General features: G+C 39.0%; 1 protein-coding gene and 1 long non-coding RNA gene across 6 annotated transcripts in view; both read right to left on the bottom strand.

Moving 5' to 3' along the window:
- The window catches only part of mpp3a (membrane protein, palmitoylated 3a (MAGUK p55 subfamily member 3)), a 28,461-nt gene extending 15,253 nt beyond the window's left edge, over nt 1–13,208 (bottom strand). For 2 of the 5 annotated variants that reach the window (XM_034894655.1, XM_034894658.1), the window contains exons 1-5: nt 12,861–13,207; nt 1,329–1,394; nt 1,097–1,215; nt 488–565; nt 21–101 (exon numbers count right to left, since the gene is read on the bottom strand). In XM_034894655.1, coding sequence (XP_034750546.1) covers nt 21–101; nt 488–565; nt 1,097–1,215; nt 1,329–1,365 — 315 coding nt within the window. In that variant the 5' untranslated portion in view covers nt 1,366–1,394; nt 12,861–13,207. Of the gene's footprint in view, nt 1–20; nt 102–487; nt 566–1,096; nt 1,216–1,328; nt 1,395–12,626; nt 12,751–12,860 lie in introns of all 5 variants that reach the window. The other 3 variants (XM_034894656.1, XM_034894659.1, XM_034894660.1) reach the window with 3 other exon arrangements.
- Nucleotides 13,209–16,313: 3,105 nt separating this feature from the next.
- LOC117958527 lies at nt 16,314–20,914 on the bottom strand. The gene is made up of 4 exons (XR_004659746.1): nt 20,887–20,914; nt 18,250–18,574; nt 16,548–16,660; nt 16,314–16,379 (listed from the first exon to the last, which is right to left on the bottom strand). It is a non-coding gene; the product is annotated as an uncharacterized LOC117958527 (long non-coding RNA).
- Between the last annotated feature and the right edge of the window lie 80 nt (nt 20,915–20,994).

Below are 20,994 nucleotides of genomic sequence, written 5' to 3'. Positions count from 1 at the left end.
AAAGATGGCTGTAAGTTTACCTTAAGATGTGGTGAAGTCAGCAGGTGCAGCAGCTCCTTCTCCTCAGTGCTCATTGGTCCGCTCTGCAGCTCCTCTACCACCTGTCAATCACAAAACACACACGATTGCTGACCCGGTACCAACCTGTGCATGTAGATACCGGTAATGCACGCTGCAGTTTACCGTAGAATACATGCAGACAGAATCTACACAACAAACATTAACACAGGGGAAGATAAGTAGCGAGCAGCTAAGGTCAGCAGTTTCCCCCACTGATAACTGGTGAGAGTCAGAGAGCAGCAGGATATGGAGTTTCATTAGATGAGCATTGATGATTCAGCACTTTGAGGACATTAAAATTCACTTTTGATACCTGCATTGCTTCTCTGTCGGAGCTAACTCATTGTGGTTGACTGCTGTGCCCAAGTGGAAAAGTAATTTAGGGGGTGTGTGTGTGTGTGTGTGTGTTTGTGTGTGTTGAACTTACATCCTCTGCCAGAGTAGAGGCACTGTGGAGGACGGGTGTTGGACTCTGTCTCTCATACTGTCTCAGCTTCTCATGAATCTGTAACACAAACCCATGTAGTTTATTAGAGGGGAGGGTTTCAGAAAGGAAAGTGTTTTTTACTAAAATCCTTAAGGTCTAACAAATTCTGGATTGTTTACTTCCATGTATATTATGTAGCAGTCTTCTTCTTAATATTACTTTTTCTTTGGCCCTTGAGTTAACTTCCTGTTATTATCTATTTTTGAGGTATCTTGCTACATGACATAAAGACAAAAAAGGAGAATCAAATGTACCTCCTTGGTAGGGGTATTCTAATTATCTTAAACTATTGTAGGTCAATTTGTCTGCACATTGGATGAATTCTGCCATATTCTTTAGGTTTTTAATTTGTAAACTAGAATATACGGTTGTTGTTCTTAGTATCCTGGATTGTCATATTGTTGCCTTCTATCACAATGGTGGCTACCTGTCCATTGGTTGTATTTTTTGATGCCAAACACTACTTGTGTACATAAATTCAATAGCTGCATATAACATCAACATTATGGGGTTACACATGGAATCGTAATACTGTAAGAGTTCCCTCACCTTCATGAGGTATCCCAAGCTCCTCTCACTGAAGACATCTTTGAGGAAGACCATGTCCTCTTTGTGATTGGCATCAGGCCGCAGCTGAGAGGTCAGCAGGGCCAACGTTTCATGTAGCCCTACAGAGGAGAGGAATAAGAAAAAAACAGCATGTATTAATGTGAACAGATGGAGCACAGTAAGCTTCAGGAAGTATGGGACAGTGTGTGTGAAGCATCTGTGCTCATCTCACCCGCTCCCGCTGTGAGGACCGGCATGGCTTCTTTCATGGGTCAGTGAGATGAGGAGGGGAGGAAACCTAAGAGGGAAAAAAAATTAGCAACATTTCCATACAGATGATGCTATTCTCACAAAAAGAAAAAAGAAAAAAAGAAAAGGGTAATTGTATTTTTTTGTGAGCGTGTACAAGTGATGTAAAGGTATCCGGAGACCCATGTACAGTATGTATAGCTGTATATCATCTTCTTGTAGGCTTCATTCTGTAAATCCAGGCTGCATTTTTTCCATTTTGCAGTGCAATTACCTCATCTGAATGTGTAGGTGTGTATGCGTGTAAGTCTGCTGGCATTATAGAGCCATACTAGCAAGATAAACAGACGCTGCTGGTACTATTAATCACACTGAGCCCTGTGAGCTTTGTGTTGGTGTGTAAGAGAGCAGGAGAGTGGGATATTTGGCACAGACCTGTATGAAAGAGCCACAGCACTGTGTCGCACAAGTCTAACTGATGAAAGCTGCTGAGGAACACTGATATAACAGATGAGGCTTTTCCTATAATCGACCACTCAATCTGTAGGATGTATGCCATCTCAGAAAATCATGTTAGGGACCGCTCAGTATGTATGGAATGGACCACCAGATGAAAATAGGTCATGTATTTTTATTCTTTGTTGAGGGGAGGGTCAACCAACTTTTGTATTCATGAAAACAGCAACATTTTAAAGTTGTGTGTTTGGTGCATATTTCTAAGCACCACACGCCTGCCGCCTTAAACTCTAGGTGGGAATCACCAGACTTCTCCCAATACAACATCATCACGATACCTATGCCCCGATACAATATTATTGCATATTCTGCCATGTATTGCAATTTATAAGCTTTTTTCCAACTTCTATGTTTCCCAAATTTCAAATGATTTCTCCAAAAGGAAACTAAGTCAACATCTGTTTTATCTAAAAAGATAAAAGAACACTTCAGTTTTATTGCTGCAAAATGGGAATGTCAAGCAGACAAACTGACTAACACATGTATAATAAAAGATCGATCCTGTGTATGGATACAGTATTGCCACTGAAAATATTGCGATCCTATTAACTAAATCGTCACAAAAAAGAAATGCATAGGCTACAAGGGATATTCGACATGTTACTTTGTCCTGTTTATCTCACTTTCATTCCAAACCACACAGTTGACAACCTGCAGGTGAAGGCGGGGGAGAAAGGCTCAGTGCGGAAAATGTGTCAGAGCCTCCCGGACCGGTGAACGGAGACTCTGTTTCCTGCTTGTCGGTCAATGGCTTATGATCGGTTAACATTTCATTTCATTGTTCTATCTTTCTGGAAGGCTGACTTCCAAAAATCGCCACTTACTAACTATTAAATTATCCTGAGGTAAATGATAGCCATCCGTAAACAGAAGTGAGGTAGTGGCTGGCGTCTAATGTCTTGTGTGTGTCTGTCCAGTGTTTGTGTGTGTGTCGTCGTGTGCGTGTGTCGTCGTGCCCCCCCGCTTGAGGATCCGACATTCAGACAGCAGAATGGTTCTGGCCGGGACCGCATACCGATTCTTAAATATGGGATACCAGTTTTAATGTAAAGACGAAAAGGCAAGCAGTGGATTATATTGGACGACAACAACAGGTCTATGAAAAAACAGAGGTTAAGGTCATGTATGTCATGATCGTAAAAAAATAAACAAACAGTAGCTATCTGTACATCTATGCCAAACACAAACCAGTACAGAAGACAATTAATTGTTGAGGAGAGTCATGACTCTTTTCCCAATAATTTTGGATGGTCATAGGAAAACGTAGTGCAGGCGAAGGGAGGGTCAAGTCCTTTTGATCAAAGCTCTCAAAACTCCTCCGGTAGCCCCTTAAATAAATACTGTGCAATAACTTTCTTTCTATGTCCTGATTTATATGCTGACCCATCTACGAGTGACTCAAAGATACAGTCGGCTGAAGTACTGCACAGACTGCTAGATTATTGAGCCCCTACCGATCAATTTTCCTGTCTCTCCACTCAATAGCTCCATTCTTCCTGCCACTGGAAACTCAAGTCAATAGCATAAACCACAGACTCCATCATATCACGCTATGATCCAATACCAAAACAGCAGAAAAAAACAAAAACAAAACAACACAACATCAGCTGCAATGAACAGCTCTTTAAAAATAAACAGTATGGGTCCAATAATTTTGATGACAGGGCAGGGGTGTCAGAGTGTGACTTTCCACCCCGAGGGGCTTCGTTGGGTTGTGTCAGCAAACATGGAATAAATTCAAAGGTAAGTATGGGATCTCTACAGCTCTAGCAGTAATGTGCTTGTCAGTTTTGTATGTGTAAAATAATCATATGTTTTATGAAGATGTTTTCAGTTCAGGGTTGTTCGTGTTACTGTGACCATCCCCCATGGAAGCCTGCCATGATGATGCATCTTGTCTTAGTGTATTACCTTCCACAGAGACTGTTGACTTTATATGCATCATTTTTTCAAACGTAGATTTCTTTGTGTTCAGTGGGAAAATTTTTCAAGCAATTACTGCTGGAACATCCCTTCAATCTAGAAACACTGACTGGTTGATAGAGAAAAAGACAGCAAGACTAACATCCAGCGGGGGTCCTCCTAGGTTTCCAGGATCGTATGTCTTTTGATGCAAACTAACTTTGTAAGAGTTTGGTTACGGAAACAAACTGCAGAAAAACATTGGCATATGGCTTATTCAAATGCAGTTTGAATGGTTGAAAGTTGTTCAGACACTGTTGAGATAGTTTCTAAAGGCAAGAAAACTGTCCTGCCTGTCCTGGGATTAGAAATGCAGAAAAACTAAACAAACAGGGGAAGAGAAGTCAGAAAAGAACCAAGCAGATGAACAGACATGAGTGACAGGAACTGGGGTGGGAACCCTGGGGTGGGAGAAATGCAGAAGTTCCTACATACATGGCATCCTCAAGGCAAAACACTGCAATTAGTATGTATCTTTATGAGCTTGTTCATTGGAAAACCTGCAGTTTGTACCGTAACTATACTACAAGATTGCAGTTTTCTCCCTCCTCCTACAGGATTTAAAAAATGTATCATGTGCTTTGATGGTACATAATCTGAATATGATTAACCTCAGCAGAGACAGACCGAGACAGCAATGAGCACATGAATAATGGATAGAGAGGATATTACAGAGCCAGGAGGAGGGATAAGGAGAAAACGGAGAGAGAAGCAGCGCTTGTTCTTTATGTTTGTCAGGGGAATCAGTGGAAACACACAAGAGAAAGTCTCTTTATTCTGTTGTTTATTGGCTGGGATTTTCTCCATGTAACCTCACTGTATTTAAAACAGTGAAAAAACATCGTTATCAATACAGCGTCTCGGTGAATGGTAAAGTGCTACACTCTCTTTATTGTTATTATTATTATTATTATTATTATTCACTTTTTACTTTTATGTCACCAACAACCATCTTCAGCAAAGATAACCCCTCCCACATTTCCTCCCACTCATACTGGGAATTTGTGGAATAGAGAAGAATGAATGGGCAAATAAAGATAAGATTTAATGTCTCCCACTGTAATGTGCAAAGTGTAGATATACAGTATATTAAAGCCGTAGTGTGAATGGATTGGTCTTCTTCCTAATTGGAGGACTGTACAGAAATGCAACGTATTAAACAGTCTTGACTTTTCATTAGATCTCTTTCTTTAACATTCTTTAACACAGTTTAATTCATCCGAAACGTTGGAATGGAATTTTTATGTAAAGGCATTGTTGTATATTGTTGTTAGTTATTGTAAGACCTGAAAGATTGTATGCTGTATTTGCATACTTATTTGTTTGGTAATAACATGACCATATAGGCTATTTGCTTTTGCCTAGTCTTTCTCTTCTTTTTTTTTTGTGTTTTTTTTTTTGTTAAATTCTGATTGTTTGCGTTTTATTTTGTTCTTCCTTTTTTTTCTCTTTTGTAACATTGTTTATTGTTTGAGATAAATAATAAAATAAAATGAAATCTTTATTTCTAACACCGTTTGGCCGGGGTGGTTCCTGACCTTTTGATGACATAGGAGGACCACCCTGACTCTGGGTTTGATGTTAAACAAATATTTCCCAAAATCCAGGCTTTTAACATGTAACATGACCCTTTGATGAAGGATTAGAGGAATCTTTTCACCAATCTTTACAACATCAGCACCTTTGTTATTTTCACCAAGAACGATGTCAAAATCACCATGAAGAATACAATAGCCATTGAAGAGAAAAAAGTTAATTCATGTAAGATTAGCTCAAAGCTGAAGCCAAATAATATACATTTTTTGAAAACTTAACTGTAGGCGTGTAGAAAGTGCAGCTTTGAAACAATCCAAATCATGTGGCTCATTACATCTCCCTCTGCAGCAGTTGAGTCAGTTAACAGTCCTGGGAGACTGACATCATCCTCTAAGCTGTTTTACATCACTGTGCTGAGGTCATCAGAAAGAAATATTGTGGGAGCACTTCTATGGGGCTAGGATCAAAGGAAGACTGTAGTGAGGGTGGGAGTGTGATTCTTTCATTGAGAAAAAAAGTTAAAATGTATTAATTTGATACATTTAATTTAAAGTATCAAATTATGAAAATGTCTGCAGATTTTTCAAAGTCACAATTTGATGAACGCATATACAATATACATGTTACACATAAGGCAGGAGTAGATTAAACAATGCCAAGTAGTTTTAAGAGTGGCGGAGCAGGGTTATATGAAATTGGATGGTTCAACACAGCTTATGAGATACATTTCAACTCTCCAGTTGTCAGTTGCCATAAAGTTCAGCACTGTCAAGACAGTTTGTAATTAATCAGCAACGCAAATGTTTTGCCAAAGTTCACCAAAGTTTAACATTTATAGGCAAGATCCAAATAGATTCACAAAGGATTGCATTGGTTGCCTTAATTCTATTAAAATTACCTCAATCAACTGTACACATCAAAGTCTGTTTAAAGGGTCTTAAGAAATACTACTAAATGTGTGAAGAAAGTTGTAGAATGGCTTTTAGGCTGATGAATGTTAGTTTGAAAATAAATAAATAAATACCTATGGAGGGCGGTGTTAGAAAGAAGTGAGCCCACCAGACCTCTGTAGCCTGCTCCTCATTGCCGCTTGAGGCTGGCGGCTCAAGGCTGTATTAGCCGTTAATAGCATAACACACTTGAATCTTGGACCAAACTGTCGGTGGCCGATTTGCACCCACTCGTTTAAATCTTAAGTGCCATGAGAAATCCACCTTAATTGATTTAATTTTGACTAATGTTCCACACAAATTTTCTGCTGTTGGTGTTTTTGCAATGACCTAAGTGACCACTGCGTTATCACTGCTGTAAGGAATACTAAGTTGCCTAAATGTAAACCTCGTGTAATATGTAAGCGGAATCTCAAAAAATTTTATGAACAGGGCTTTTGCCATGATTTGTTTAATTGTGACTGGAGTAGAATAGAGCTGATTCCCGATGTGGAGTCAGCCTGGATCTTTTTCCGGGATAGTTTTCTGCAAGTACTAAATAAACAGGCCCCAATAAAGAGATTTAGAGTTAAGGGGCGGGATAATCCTTGGTTTTCCTCTGAGCTTGGAGATATTCTTCATGACCGCAATTTAGCTTGGGCCAAAGCAAGAAAATTCGGGCTCTTCGTCTGATTGGCTTGTTTTTAGACAGCTAAGAAACAAATGTTCTTCCTCTATTAAGAAAGCAAAATCAGATTTTTATCTGTCAGCCACTACTAATACTTTAAATTACCCCAGAAAATTTTGGAAGGCTATAAAATTACTTTCTCCTAACAAAGATAGTATTAATGTTCCTTCTTCTATTATGAAAGAGTCTGTAGTAGTTTATGACAAGCTAGAGATATTGAATCATTTTAATGAGCATTTTATTCAGTCGGGTTCTTTGTTTGACACTGCTTGTCCTTATACTGTGACATCTTGTAGAGATGTACCAGTCACTACAAGTGTCTTCAATCTTGCTCCATTTTCAGTGGATGACGTTCAAAAAGCACTAAAAGGACTGATTCCTGAAAAAAAACCAGGACCTGATCTTATAGAACCCTAATTCTTAAAAATAGCTGCCAATTGTGTAGCACAGCCTCTAACGTACCTTTTTAACCTTACTTTAAAGAGCAACACTATTCCTAAAATATGTAAATCTGCATATGTTTGCCCATTACTGAAAGGGGGTGACCCGTCAAACTTAAATAATTATAGAGCAATTTCTAATTTGTCTGTTTTGGCCAAAACGCTTGAATCCCTGGTGAGTGATCAGATGAAAGACTTCTTGCATGCACAAGATATTTTATCCCCAGTTCAGTCAGGTTTTAGAAAAAAAACATAGTACCATCACAGCTGCAATGAAGGGTATAAATGATATCTCTGTTGCTCATGACAAGAAGCAGCACTGTGCATCTCTTTTTATTGATTTGTCAAAAGTTTTTTACACGGTTGATCATGATGTTTTAAAGATTAGGCTTCTTAAATCGGGGTTTTCAAAGAAAACTGTCTCTTGGTTCTCAAACTATCTTAGTGACAGAACTCAGTGCATTAAGCATGATGGTGTTCACTCTGATATTTTACCAATCTTTAAAGGCTTTGTCATTGGTATACATTTATATATAAGGCTATTTTTGGTGCGCTTCCATCTTATTTATGTTCACTTCTTATGAAAAAAAGTACTGGTCATTACTCTCTCCGTTCTCAGGCTGTTGTCTTGTTTTCTGTCCCACGTGTCAGTACTGAGCTGGGTAAAAAGGCCTTTGCTTACTCTGCTCCCTTTACGTGGAATTTGCTGCAGAAGAACTTGAAACTTAGTAAATTGGATCCTTTGAGTATTTTTAAGCTGAAAATGAGAAGCTTTGAGTTGGACTCCCTCACATGTCAATGTTTTAATTGAGATTTAATTGTAAGTGCATATTTGGTTTTCATGTGTGTGTCTTTGTACGTATGTAATGATGTGATGTAATTTTGATGCTTATCTTGGCCAGGTCTCCCTTGCAAAAGAGATTTTTAATCTCAATGGGTATAACCTGGTTAAATAAAGGATAAATAAAATATAAAAAATTGCATTTTGGCTAATGTAGTCGCCGGTGACAAAACCTTTGATGTTGCGGCAAAGATTTTGATCCTTTGTTTTAAACTGTCCATCATGAGTCCAGCAATATCAGGAGTTCAATGCTTATTCTGTACCCTCTGACTTCCTATAAATGTATTCACAGATGCTCCCTAAGGCCTTCAGAAAGCACCACACTTCTGCCATCTCACGTCACTGCAAAAACACAACTATAAACATCAAATCACCAAAATGTCACTGATCCAGAAATAGACTCACACATCACACTTTTTTTATGGAGACATTTTCCGATCAAATCTAGTTACAAGCTTAGCTGCAGATCACACAAACATGACGGAGCCCCGGTGAGGTCAGAAGAAGTCAGCTGATCAGCCTTCGTCATACAGCGTTCATCTAGACACATTTGGCTGAAACTCAAACGGATCAGCCTCTGTCGCTGCATTAATAACATGATCCCATGTTAAATAAGAGATTTGTAAACCAAAATAACACTGAATGTAATTCGCAGTGTTGTTCATCCACATTTGATGTGCACGTTAATCCATAGATAAACAGTTTGGTCTTATAGTACTGAACTCTTGGTTGGTAGTGCGTTCTCCTGAACTCTTTCTTTTCTGCCTTTTCTTAACACAGGGGTCTCCCAGAGTTCCTTTGAGGCCTCATCCAATAAGAACTTAAATCCTGAAATCATTTATCTAGCAAAAATACGAAACATTCTCTGGATTCAGAATCTCCAATGTTAGCATTAGCTCCTGTTCTCGGTTCTATTTATTTGTAAATTGCACGTCTTTGAAGTTGAAATCTTTTCCAGATTTTGCTCTTGGTGAATTGCCCTTAACTACAAGAATCCTTTTTGCTGCCCTAGAACCAACTGGATTCTTTAAATGATTAAGTAATAATGAAAATAGTTGCTGATATAGTTTCTGTCAATTGAGTAATTAAGGGGAGGTACTTGTACCCCAGGGGCTAGTTCTGCAGTTGCCACGGAGTAAGTGGCAAGATTGTAAAGTAGCTCAACTAATAACAAAAGAAATACATTGTGATTTGATTAAGAAATATAGACGTGTTGAGAGTGTGAGGAAAATAGTTACCAGAGTGGTCCAAAAAGTTAGCTGTCTATTACAATAATTTGTTTATTACTTTTGGCTAAAATTAAAAGCACAGTTTAAACAGTAAGATATATTAAATTAAAAAAAAAAAAAATCGAAAACTTGTTAAGAAATCCAGCTTCAAGTAGTGGTAGAACAAACGTCACCCCGACCAAACCAACCTAAACACTGACAGTTTAACTATATCAACAAAATCCACTTGTATATAAAAAATAGTGTTAAATTATATAAGTTTAAAATCAATTCAAATGAACGAATGAAGGTGGGGCAGGAAAGGTTGTGACAGTAGAGGGGTTCTTAAGTTCATCTGACAAGATGTGAGGGTACGTGAGTCAACCAAAGAGAGTCCATCTAAATTCTTTTCTGGGTTTTTCAAATTTAAATGTCAACTTAGCCTTAGCAAAAAGCAAATATATAGCTTACCACAGTAAGCTTATCAATAAGGTTATAAATAATATGAATGCTAGCCCTAGTTGAGTCGAAGTTAGCTGTGCCAAGTTTAGGAAATAATGGTACAGAGGCTAAGCAATGTAACGTTACTTTTGCAAGGCGAAACCATCGCTGCCTTAATCTATTAGTTAGTGTTATTGGGTGAATTTTGTTACACGGGAAGCGTTAAAAGACTCTATTTGTCCATTATTTCTAAAGAAACACGAAAATGTATAAAATGCTCCTAAATATAAAATATCCTTCACTGGTGTCCGTCCAGAGCAACGGGATCTGTTGGTCCATTTCTTTAACTGTAAAGGTAACCTTGGTAATCTTGCCCCTTATGAGGTCATAAGGGGCAAGATTCCATATCGGCCCATCTAAGCTTTCATTTTCTTAAAAGGTAGAGCAGGATACCTAGTGTTCAGTTTACATCTATTGCCATTTCTAGCCCCTGCATAGGCAGGCCGGGGGAGCTCATATCACTGGTAAAATACCTCATAAAGTGAAGTTTTCATGCCATGGGACCTTTAACGGCTACCGGGGGAATTTTGGGGTCTTCAGTCAAAAAAAGACTTGACCCTCCCTTCACCATCAACACATTTTACTATGACCATCCTAAATGATTGGGATTAAAAGGTATTACCCTCCCCAACAATGTTTTGATGCTTTCTGATTTGCACTTGGCAAAAAAGAGCAGGTAACTATTGCTTTGATACAGCCATGAGAGACATGACTTAACCTCTGCTTTCTCATCTTACACATCACACTCAACTGTTATGGCGGCCATTTCAGTAGATTTATTCCCTAACATTGTTATGGAAACACAATAAGCATGCACACTTACAACTACTAAGTCACTCCTCTAGTAAACTAGTATTCACATGAAATAAAACATTAAGACAAGCTGCTGGTAACACCGTTTGTCCTCCAAATTAAAAGAAAAAATATGTTGTTTGTAACCGCCATCCAGAGCAACACATTACAAACTGAGATCATGTCAGCAAAACAACAGCATTTATAAATTGCTTCCAAAAACAACAAATCACTATTGAAATCCATTTTATGATGACTACACAATGGAAAAAGTTTGATTAGGTCTATGCACAAAAATGACTTGATTAAGTTTTGGGAAAGGCCTCGGGTTGGGTTTAAACAACTACTTCACTAAGGTTAGGGGACAATCACCATAGAAAGTAGTATGAAAGAGCAAAATCCACGTATGGAGGTTGATCGGGGTGGTGGATGGGTAAAAGGGGGAATCGTGTCCCGCATGTCATGTTTCCTAAACTCAACTGCCTCTTTCTTCATTTCCTGAACCAAACCGGTTACTCTTTTCCTAAACTCAACCGTAGCTTTCTTCTCAAAATAACATGTTCTTCTCGGAATAACACGCCAATTGGTGTGTATGTGTACACCCGCTGTATACAAAGTAGCCGAACACGCAGATAGCTCACAATGATCACAGATAAAACGCCACTGGGCTTAAGAAAGTTGTTGTGCACATTCACGTGAATTAATGATGTTGGTTGACCAGTTCTTTGTAGTAACTAAAGATCATAAAAATGAAGTCATGAAACTGCAGCTTTCTCTATTGCAGGAATATAGTATAAATACCATTACCCGACTTCCTCCTTATCTTGGCATATTCACTACAGTTGCTTGGGGGCTTTGTCACTTGAATGTAAACATATGTTGTGATGGGGAAACGTCTGATGCCAAGGTCCGTTGTTTATGTGCTGCTAGATTGTACCTCAGCCCTCTATGTATTTCTAAAAGATCAACACAAAACCATCTGGCGTGATTATTGCGATTGCCTGTATGGGTAAAGGGATCATCAGAAACACCCTCTCAGTCATAACAGCTCTATGAAAATGCATTGTCTGCAATTCTGTGAAAAACGCCTTGGCATCTACATGGTAAAACAACAAATGCTTGATCAAGCTGTTCTAAGCAGGCTGTCTTTCAGAGACTATTTTACAATGACTGATGACGAGGGTCGACCCTGCTCCTGTCCCTCCTTCAAGACCATAAAATCCCATTCTAAGCTATGTGCTTTTACAATACGGTGGAGGATATTACATTTTATATACATTGTTGTATAAGTCATCGAACGACAGAAATTTAAACCGAGAATTGATGCGAGGAGCAGACGGCCCTTGGCATAAGTATTTACTAGTGCAGCCTTGTGCACCTTTTTTAATATGCATGTACAGACAACACTGGCACATAAACGGACACGCACACTAGAGTCATCTTGGTCACTACATGATAGAGCACCTTGGCTCAACTCCTAGCTGCCTCAAGAATGAACACCACTCACACAGCTAATCCACTGCCCTTACAGTAATGGAAGGCAACACTAAGTATGTTTGGCCAGCTTCCAACATGTCTTTCACACACAGACCCACACACACACAGACAGACACACACACACACACACAACCACAAAACCCCCCATCATATCGTCTGAGGGTGTGGTCTGACAGAAACTTCTATCATCTCAAACATGGAGAGAAAACTATTAATTTTAACAGCTGACACACTCTAGCACACTGTCACTCTGTTAATGCTAAGCCCTACTCCCCAATCCCTTACACCCACCCTCTCACTTCTACACAGCAAAGCACAGGCAGATGTTGATTTCCCTCAGTTTCCCCTCCTTTTATTCTCTCTATTCTTACTTCCTCATGTCTGTAGAGCATAATGCCGGCCCTCCATCCCTCCCTCTTTCGCTCTCCTCCATCTCTCTGCATCACTCTGCAGTGCTACGGCACCCTGCTCTCCCCACATACAGCATGCCATCAGCTGGCAGACCAGAGAAGAAAAGGAACACACACGCTGGACAGCAGAGCATCAGACACCTCGTTTACACACTGGAAACAAAGGCGTTAAAAAGACAAATATGGCCTTCTTACCTTCTCTTCTCTCTGTGTCTCCTCCTCTCTGTGTTTGTGTCCCTCCTGACTGCAGCCACACTGTTTCTCTCGCTCTGATTCCTCCTCCTCCTTCCTTTTTCCTCCTCCTCGTCCGCTGTTCTGCTGCTCTCACAAACCTGCTGCCGCTGAGTGTCCGCCTCTTGTAGTCTTTCTCCCTCTCTCAGCCCCTCCCATAACCAGCCTCCTCCTCTTACATCTGTGATGCTCTCTCTGGCCGTAACATAAGTGGATGAAGAATTTTATAGAAGGGCTGGTATTTTGCTGCTGAAAAGATACCGTAGCCCCAGTTTGAGCACATTGTGGTTTTTCATTAAATTTAAATTACAGATTTTAGCATTTGTTTAATCTGAAAAAAAGCCAAGAGGGTCATTTATCATCATGTTTTTAAGCTATTTCGAGAATTCAAAAAGACTCTTCCGTCTGCTGCACAATAAGCAATTTTCTTTACTTGTTTGCCAAGTTGTGATTTTCTAACACAGACGGGACAAATATAACATAAAATTACATTTATTTAAACAAAAACTGAACGTTATAACCTTCATGAAGGTTAGGGTTGACTGCAGGACTGTTTAGATTACATTAGTTTTAGCTAGGTGTACCTAATAAACTGGCAACTGAGTGTATACAACAATGAAAAATAACATTACAGCTGCTATTTGTATATTAACAATGGATCAAATGATGCATGTGCAATATGCAGGGGGTCCCTCAGAAATGTATCTCATCGGTTTCTTGAATCTACTGAGCATTTTAGCATGTTTTAGTGAACTATTTGGGTTTTTCCGATCACAACTTTACTGTTTTGATTCACCCTCAATACTCTTTTCAGCTGCAGTAAGCAGCTGTTTTTAACGATAAGCCCACTGTGCCAAAGAGCTGTCAGACAAAGTTAGAGAATCGTTAACAAGTGAAAGTAACAAGCGTCATTAGCATTTATAAGCTAAAGAGACGGATATTACTTCTCAGGAGTTGGTGGAGACCAAAACAGAGCCACAAAGAGCGTAAATATTGGATTTAAAATTCGTCGTCAGGTGGACAGAAACACGACTCAACATGAAAGCTAACCAGCAGAACAGGCTTTAAACACAAGAAAGAAAACAGATTTCTTTGTGTCTTTAAAATGTGTAAATGGAAACAGTTTTCCCACAAACACCTTCACCAAATCAACTTTATGAGGTGATAATAGATCGTTGTGTTTAAAGCCTGTTTGCTGGTCTCGGTGTGGATATGGGAAAGCAGTTGCATATTTGATTTTCTTTTTTCATTCAAATGGTTAATGGCTGAAATGACCTCACTGGTTTTTCAAACATCTCCAGGGTTTAGCTTTTAGAAAAACAGATTGTTTGCTCTGTTACTCAAAAAAAAAAAAAAGATGCTGTAGATATAGATAGGATAACCACTGTTCCCAAAAGCCTTAGCTTGACTCAACTCCAACATGTTGTGGCGGCTAATTGGATCGGATCGGCTGCCTCTGATAGTGAGTTCCCCTCCCCCTCCTCCCTGAGCCTGGCAGGACTGAAGCTAAGGTTGTGACAGCCCACCTCTTTGTCTCCCAGTTTGTGGCCCATGCCCCCCCCCCCACACACACACCCCCCACACACACACAGTAATTGGGGGTGTTTCCAGTCTGTCTTTGTGCCTGGGTGCCTGGGTGCCCCCCCACCCCCCACCAAGATAAAAATAAGCCGCTCACACAAAAATGCCCTGAAGATGCAGAGCCATGAAATTGTATTTTTCATATTGGTGTATGTGTACATGCTTGAGTCAAATTAAAAAGGTAAAATAAGGTCAGTATCCCAAACTGGTCAGGTAATGGCTTTGTGGGCAATGTAACAAAACTTGTATTTATTTTATTTTAATTAACATGTTACATAATGCTCAGGACCTAAAAGTAGTCCGTAACAGGTCTTACATGGATGTTACACATTTAGTAAAACAATATCAAAATACTAATCTTCTCTAACTGCACAAATTCTTAAACATAACACGGAAATGATGTGTTATGCTTTGTTAGTATTTTTATTTTTAAAAAAAACAATTTACAGGTAGATGATTTTGTTATTGATGATCGCCAACTGGTGGTCTCACAGTTGTGTTTCTATCATTGGAAGTCTTTTGTGGAGATTGTGACAACATATTAGCATGACTACATGTTCTTACTTACTATTTTACAACAGAAGGAGTGTCTACACTCCAAACATCCCCACTAATTACAGCAGAGGTCGTTATGAGTCTTTGGCCAAATTGATTCAGAGGCATCTGCTTTCAATTTCCTCAGGGGAGCAGCAACGGCCGGCCTGATGCCCATGGTGAGGGGTGGAGCAGGAGGTCCAAGCGGTCTTCTGGCCCTACAAATAGGTCATTACCTGGGTCTGTATGTGTTCAGTCTGCTCCAGAAGGACAGAGCAGCTGACATCAAGTAATAGGGCAGAGGCAGGATATTCCTGGAGCCATTATTCTGCAGATGTGTTGTACTACAAAATGATGCTGTATTGCAGAATGATAAAACCAAATGTTTACTTACTATTAAGAGCGCAGCAGAAGCCCGACATGGTGGCCAATAGTGAAGTGAGTCTGCCTCATTAACTTTGTTTCACATCAGTCCCTATGGCATCTTTTCTCTCATTTATCCTGTGAGCAGAGCGACAAAATAGAAATAACTGAAATGTAAATATTTTGGGCTAAAAAATAAATAAAAAGAATCCCAAAAGATTTTTCTTCTGCCCTCTTTATTGAGCTCATATCAAAGAGTCTGGACAATTATTTTTGTAAAACATAACAGAGCTGAACTCAGCCAAAAGATCATGTACTTAAGATACTGGGGAACTGCAATCATCTCTCAGCAAATGCTTGTGTCCAGAATAAACTCCATTCTGTGACACAGCTTTATGCCCATTTGAGAGCATAAATCATTGTATTCTCTATAGAAAGTACAATAGGCAAATGTGCCAAAACATAGTGGGAAAATGTCAACAGCAAATGTAGTTGGTGAGCCAAAATTAAAGGCGCTATTAGACATTATTGTTTATAGGACTAATAAACAATAATAGCCTTTTAGAGGATACACTGGCTACTCTTTAGATTGGGTTTTTTTTCATCCTGGAATGGCAAATCATTCAACTCGTTAGAGAAGCTCTTTAATCACAGCGACCACCAATTAGTGCATCGGCAGCCACATGTCTTACAAGAACAAATTCTCCACGAGGAAGACAGTTAAAGTCTCTGCTCTCTCTTGATGTGAACAAGAAGTGTCTGGAACGAAGTGTTTAACCTTCAGAATTAAGCTTCAGAATTAAAATTGCATTGAGGGAGGTATCTAATAAAATGCAGTATGAGTTACCGGGTGAATAAAACCATGTTCAGGTCAATCTTTCCTTTGATAAAAAGGAAAGAAAACTCACAGATCAGGCTCTGCTGAGTGTACTATGATTTGACTGTAAGGTGTTCCTGCGGTTTTACCACCACACATTCTTTTGGATTTGTAGAGGTCAGCTGGACCTCCAAGCGGGGGAGGAATAACAGAGAGAGAAGGTATCACCTCTTTGTATGATATTAACTGCAATCTTATTTAATGTTGTCCGCTTCATCCGATCTCTGCTGTTTGTCTGAAAGTAAGAGGCTTAATTCTCTCAGACTAATGTCCGCCTGGCGCCACAACTTTCTCACCATTCTCTCAGCCAACAGGAGTCATCAATATGATCGTCTGTCTGGCCTCAGTGCATTATCCGCTGGCACTCAGCCTCCTCCAAGGCCTCCAACTGCTCCCTCCTCTCCACCGGCTGAGATCATGAGGTGGATATGGGATGATAACAAATCAGGTTGTAGGCAATCAAATTACAGAGCGGAGTAAAGTGAAGTAAGGTATCAAAAACAAGAACGAGTCTATAGATTTTAAACCATTTAGCATGCTTCTGACTTCACATAAGTTATTATATTTTCCGAACAAGTGTCAGGCAGCCCCACCGAGCAGGGGCAGAGTCAGGGCTGGTGCCTCCCCTATCACAGGTGGAAGGCAGTTTTAGTATAAGAACCTTTGTATGAAGTGGCTGATTTCTTGTGACAAAGTCAATCATCACAAAGAGACACAAAAATACCGCGAAGACGCAAAACTATCACAAAAAGATACAGAACTACTACAAAAAGATGCAAAACTTCAACGCGATACAAAATAACAACAAAGAGATGCTAAATTAAAACACTTATAGTGTTACCCTTCAATACATATTTGGTTGTAATTCCACCCAGAAGGTGCAAGATCTATGAAGACTGTGGATTTTTTTTTTTTTTCCATTGGTCAGTTTGTTGAAATGTACAGGGTTGCCGGGCAATGTTTCATAATTGTATGTACCTCGCTGGCTTCAGAGCAGCATTAGTGGAAGTGAATTACAGCCCGCTGTGTGACTTAATAGAGAGAAGAAGGGAGGGAGAGGAAGCTGAGGAGGCAGAGAGCAATAGAGCCGTATTTCCACTTATTCACAGCAGTAAAGTAGTAAAGCAGGTGACTTCAGCTTCCTCTGTGGGCCTTTTGGCAAGAATGTATTACATTACTTTGTTTGTAATCGTGGATTAGGTCTTTGCAAACTATTGTCTCCATCTGCTGCAGTAAAAAAAGTCTCTAATCTTTGTTGGTTTCATTTGCTGCAGACTGATGTTTCAAAACAAAGCATGACGCATATAATAGCCTCCGATTTAGCTTAAAAAAGCACCGATCTGCAAGAAAAGGTTTTTTCACAAGACCACAACTATATATAATATTGTCATGTATAATAATTGGCAGATTTATTTCTTGTTTTTAAATTACTTCTTGACAGGAAACATGAATTTGAGTCACATTTTTCTATTGCTTATTAGAAACGTGTTATTGTAGCCTTATTTCTGATATATTTATATGTTGGACTGCTAAAAATGATTTGCATTCAATAAGTGTTTATTTTTTTTCTTGATTTAATGATTAGTCTACCAAATTTTGGTGAAATATGTCCATCCTTTTCCCCCCAAGAACCTAAGATCATGTATTCACATATCCTGTAATCCTATAATAAATTTATAAAGTTATTAAACACATTTAAGAAGATGGTACTAGCAAATGTTTGACATCTTTGCTTGAAAACTGACTCAAACATATATCATGTGAGTAATCGTTCCAGCTCTGGGCTCATTGGTGACATTATGTGTTGCTGGCCAAAGGTTTTACAGTATTCTAGAATACTGCAGGACACAAAAAAAATGTGATTTAAAGAATGATTTACAGTTTATGTTGTGTCTTTCCCTGCACTGGTTATGAAGAATTTGGTTGTGGAACTATGATGTCTAGAGGTCTTTACTGGACATCAATATCTCATTGAGGAGCCACATCTTTTTTTCTCACCATAAGTGTGTAACAAAAGTTAAAACAGGCCTGATCTGCAGAGTGCTGTATCTATCCTGAAATGAGGGGGAAGTTCCTCAAGTTGCTTGTCTTGCTCGCATGTCTCATTGGCTCAATGCTTATTGGATTGTGTGCCCATTCCCACAGCTCCAGTAGGTCAAATGACTGGGATGTGTAGCTCACGGCCGCTAAGTGGTCTATCGATCAGTCAGCCGAGCCCGAGGGCTGATGGGATGTGCTGCACTGGACAGAGCCAGGAGTTGGAAGGCTGGTAATGGGAACAAAACACGAAGCATTCCTCCACAGCTGAGAACCACTGCCTTGGCTGACAGAGAGAGGAGTCCATTACAAAGTAAAGTATAATTCAAGTTAATGGGGAATTATGTTCTTTACATAGTTTATACATTTAGATGTAACTAACGGCTGACTTGTTATATGATAATATTGCTTTGGGTTTTAGCATGAGCAACAGTTTTATGCAATGGGTTTTGAGATAGTTTGAGGTTATAATATCTGCCTCTATGTCACAGAGCTCTACTCAAAGGTAAAAAAGAAGTACATTTCACAAAAGATATAACTTTTCTCTTAAATTTACAAGACGATCAATCAGCAATTGGTACCAAAGCCAGAGATCTTAAATCAACACTAGTAGTTAATCCAGTTACCTCTTTTATAAAATTGTTAATGTTCGGGTGCCCCATGACTCAATGTTTGCGTATACAATAAGAGAACTTCAGCCGAGTTGTCCTAATAATGCATCAATTAGCAATCTCACCTGCTAATAATAGACTTAAACTTAGACTTCTCTTTATTAATCTTTTTGGGATGACTCCCACGAGGAAATTGAAAATTCCAGCAGCAGTTTTAGCAAGAAAAAAGGAATAAAAAATAGATAAAAAAGGACAGTTTAAAGACAACAAAATAACAATAATAATAACAATAAGAAAATTCGTCAAACAAACAAAGAAAAGACCATAAATTATTAATAAAGTGTCAGTGTTGAGTCCAGCGTTAAAGTGATAAAGTGACCAGGTGTGAATTTAAGTCCAGGTGTGCATGTATGTATGTCTGTATGTGTACTGTATGTATGTATGTATGTATGTATGTATGTATGTATGTATGTATGTATGTATGTATGTATGTATGCAATAACACAATAATAACACAAACCAGAAGAAGATAAGGTGAAATACATTTGGGCCAACTTTAAAAGGATCTTAATTATTAACCAACAGGGAAAACACAGACAGCGTCCCCAGGCATCAAGCCAAACTAAATAATTATTCATGGTCAATCAGTGGTAAACATTTGCAGGAACAAAGTGATTTATTTAGACAAACATTAGAGAATGCTCACAATCTTCAATGTCCTTCATCCCAACACCTAAAAACTCCAGTGTTATTAATGCAGGAGGATTACATAGATCACACAGACATTGCAGCTTGAGACAGATTTCCTAAATGTACAAAGTTAAATACCACGTTCCCGCTTTCTTATCAAGATCTGCTTAAATTTATAATAATTTCTAATAAAATCCAGTCCTTCAGCTTGCATTAAGCTATAGATTAGGATGCTACATAGAACACATGCACATAGGTTCACTATATACATGCAAATACAAATTAACACACCACATGTGCAGATGAGGGGCCCCCTGTATGCCAGGCACAGTGTGTTCCAGTGACCCAGTGCCCAGGATTAAGGCCTGGCCAAGCAGACCAAATCCCAGCTTTTCAGAGCCTGTGAGGAGATGCCAACACACTAGCAGCAATTCTTTAACACATAGAGCATCATAGATCTTCTGAGGCATTCGAACACCTCGTCACTCCGGGTAACAAGAGTGCTGCACAGCAGCCAGGGAGAAAAATGTGTATGGTCAACATCAACCTGTCCAATAATTCTCCCTACACTGGGATTCATGATGTGACCATATTTAGGTTCTTCTGCTGCCATGATATGTATGATAAACTGCATCAACACTTGCATATTATTCCACTTAAATAAGAGTGGCGGTGTGCAAACACATTAGCAAACATTATCAGACATATTGAATTTGAGAACAGGCACTGTTTTCCCAGCAAACAGTTTTTGGTGTCCAGAACAAACGTCCAGAACGTTTGTTTTAGGTTGCGGGAACGTTCCGGGAAGGTTAGGTTTGGTTGTGTTTTGGTTGAGCGTTGGTTAGTCGGAAGGTTTTCTTGACGTTTTGGGAACGTTCGTTTTTGGTTACATCGAACGTTGTCAGAACGTTCCCCTAACGTTACAACCTTTAGAGAACGTCCCCCTAACGTTGTCTTAACTATCTTATCTAAGTTTTGGTAGCCATATAAACAAATGTAGAAATCATGCATAAAGAGACAATAACTTAATGTGTATGTTCCCCAATCCTAAATTAATAAATAAGACACATCTAAGAACGCGTCATTGATTCATAATTTAGCCTAATTGATTGAAGGTTCCCCGTGGAGTTTTGTTTGAAATATACGTAAGTTAGCTTTATACTTACTCACCAAATCACATTGTATGAATCCATGACGTCCAATAAACTGAAAGTTTTCAGTCCTCATAAAAAATTAGCAAATCCGATTTTTTTTAAAAGTATTTTAAATCTAGAAATGTTTGCATTCATCATCCTACCATGCGGTCTTCTTCTTCTCTATCTTCACAGGCACGTCTTAGCGTGTTACCGCCCCCTGTTGTTAATATAATGTATATGTATATATATATAATTTCAGACAATTTTTT

Source organism: Etheostoma cragini, chromosome 15 (genome assembly GCF_013103735.1).
Source record: "Etheostoma cragini isolate CJK2018 chromosome 15, CSU_Ecrag_1.0, whole genome shotgun sequence".
NCBI classification, from domain to species: Eukaryota; Metazoa; Chordata; class Actinopteri; order Perciformes; family Percidae; genus Etheostoma; species Etheostoma cragini.
Note: the sequence above shows the minus strand (reverse complement) of the source record. Positions and strands in the feature narration are given on the sequence as shown.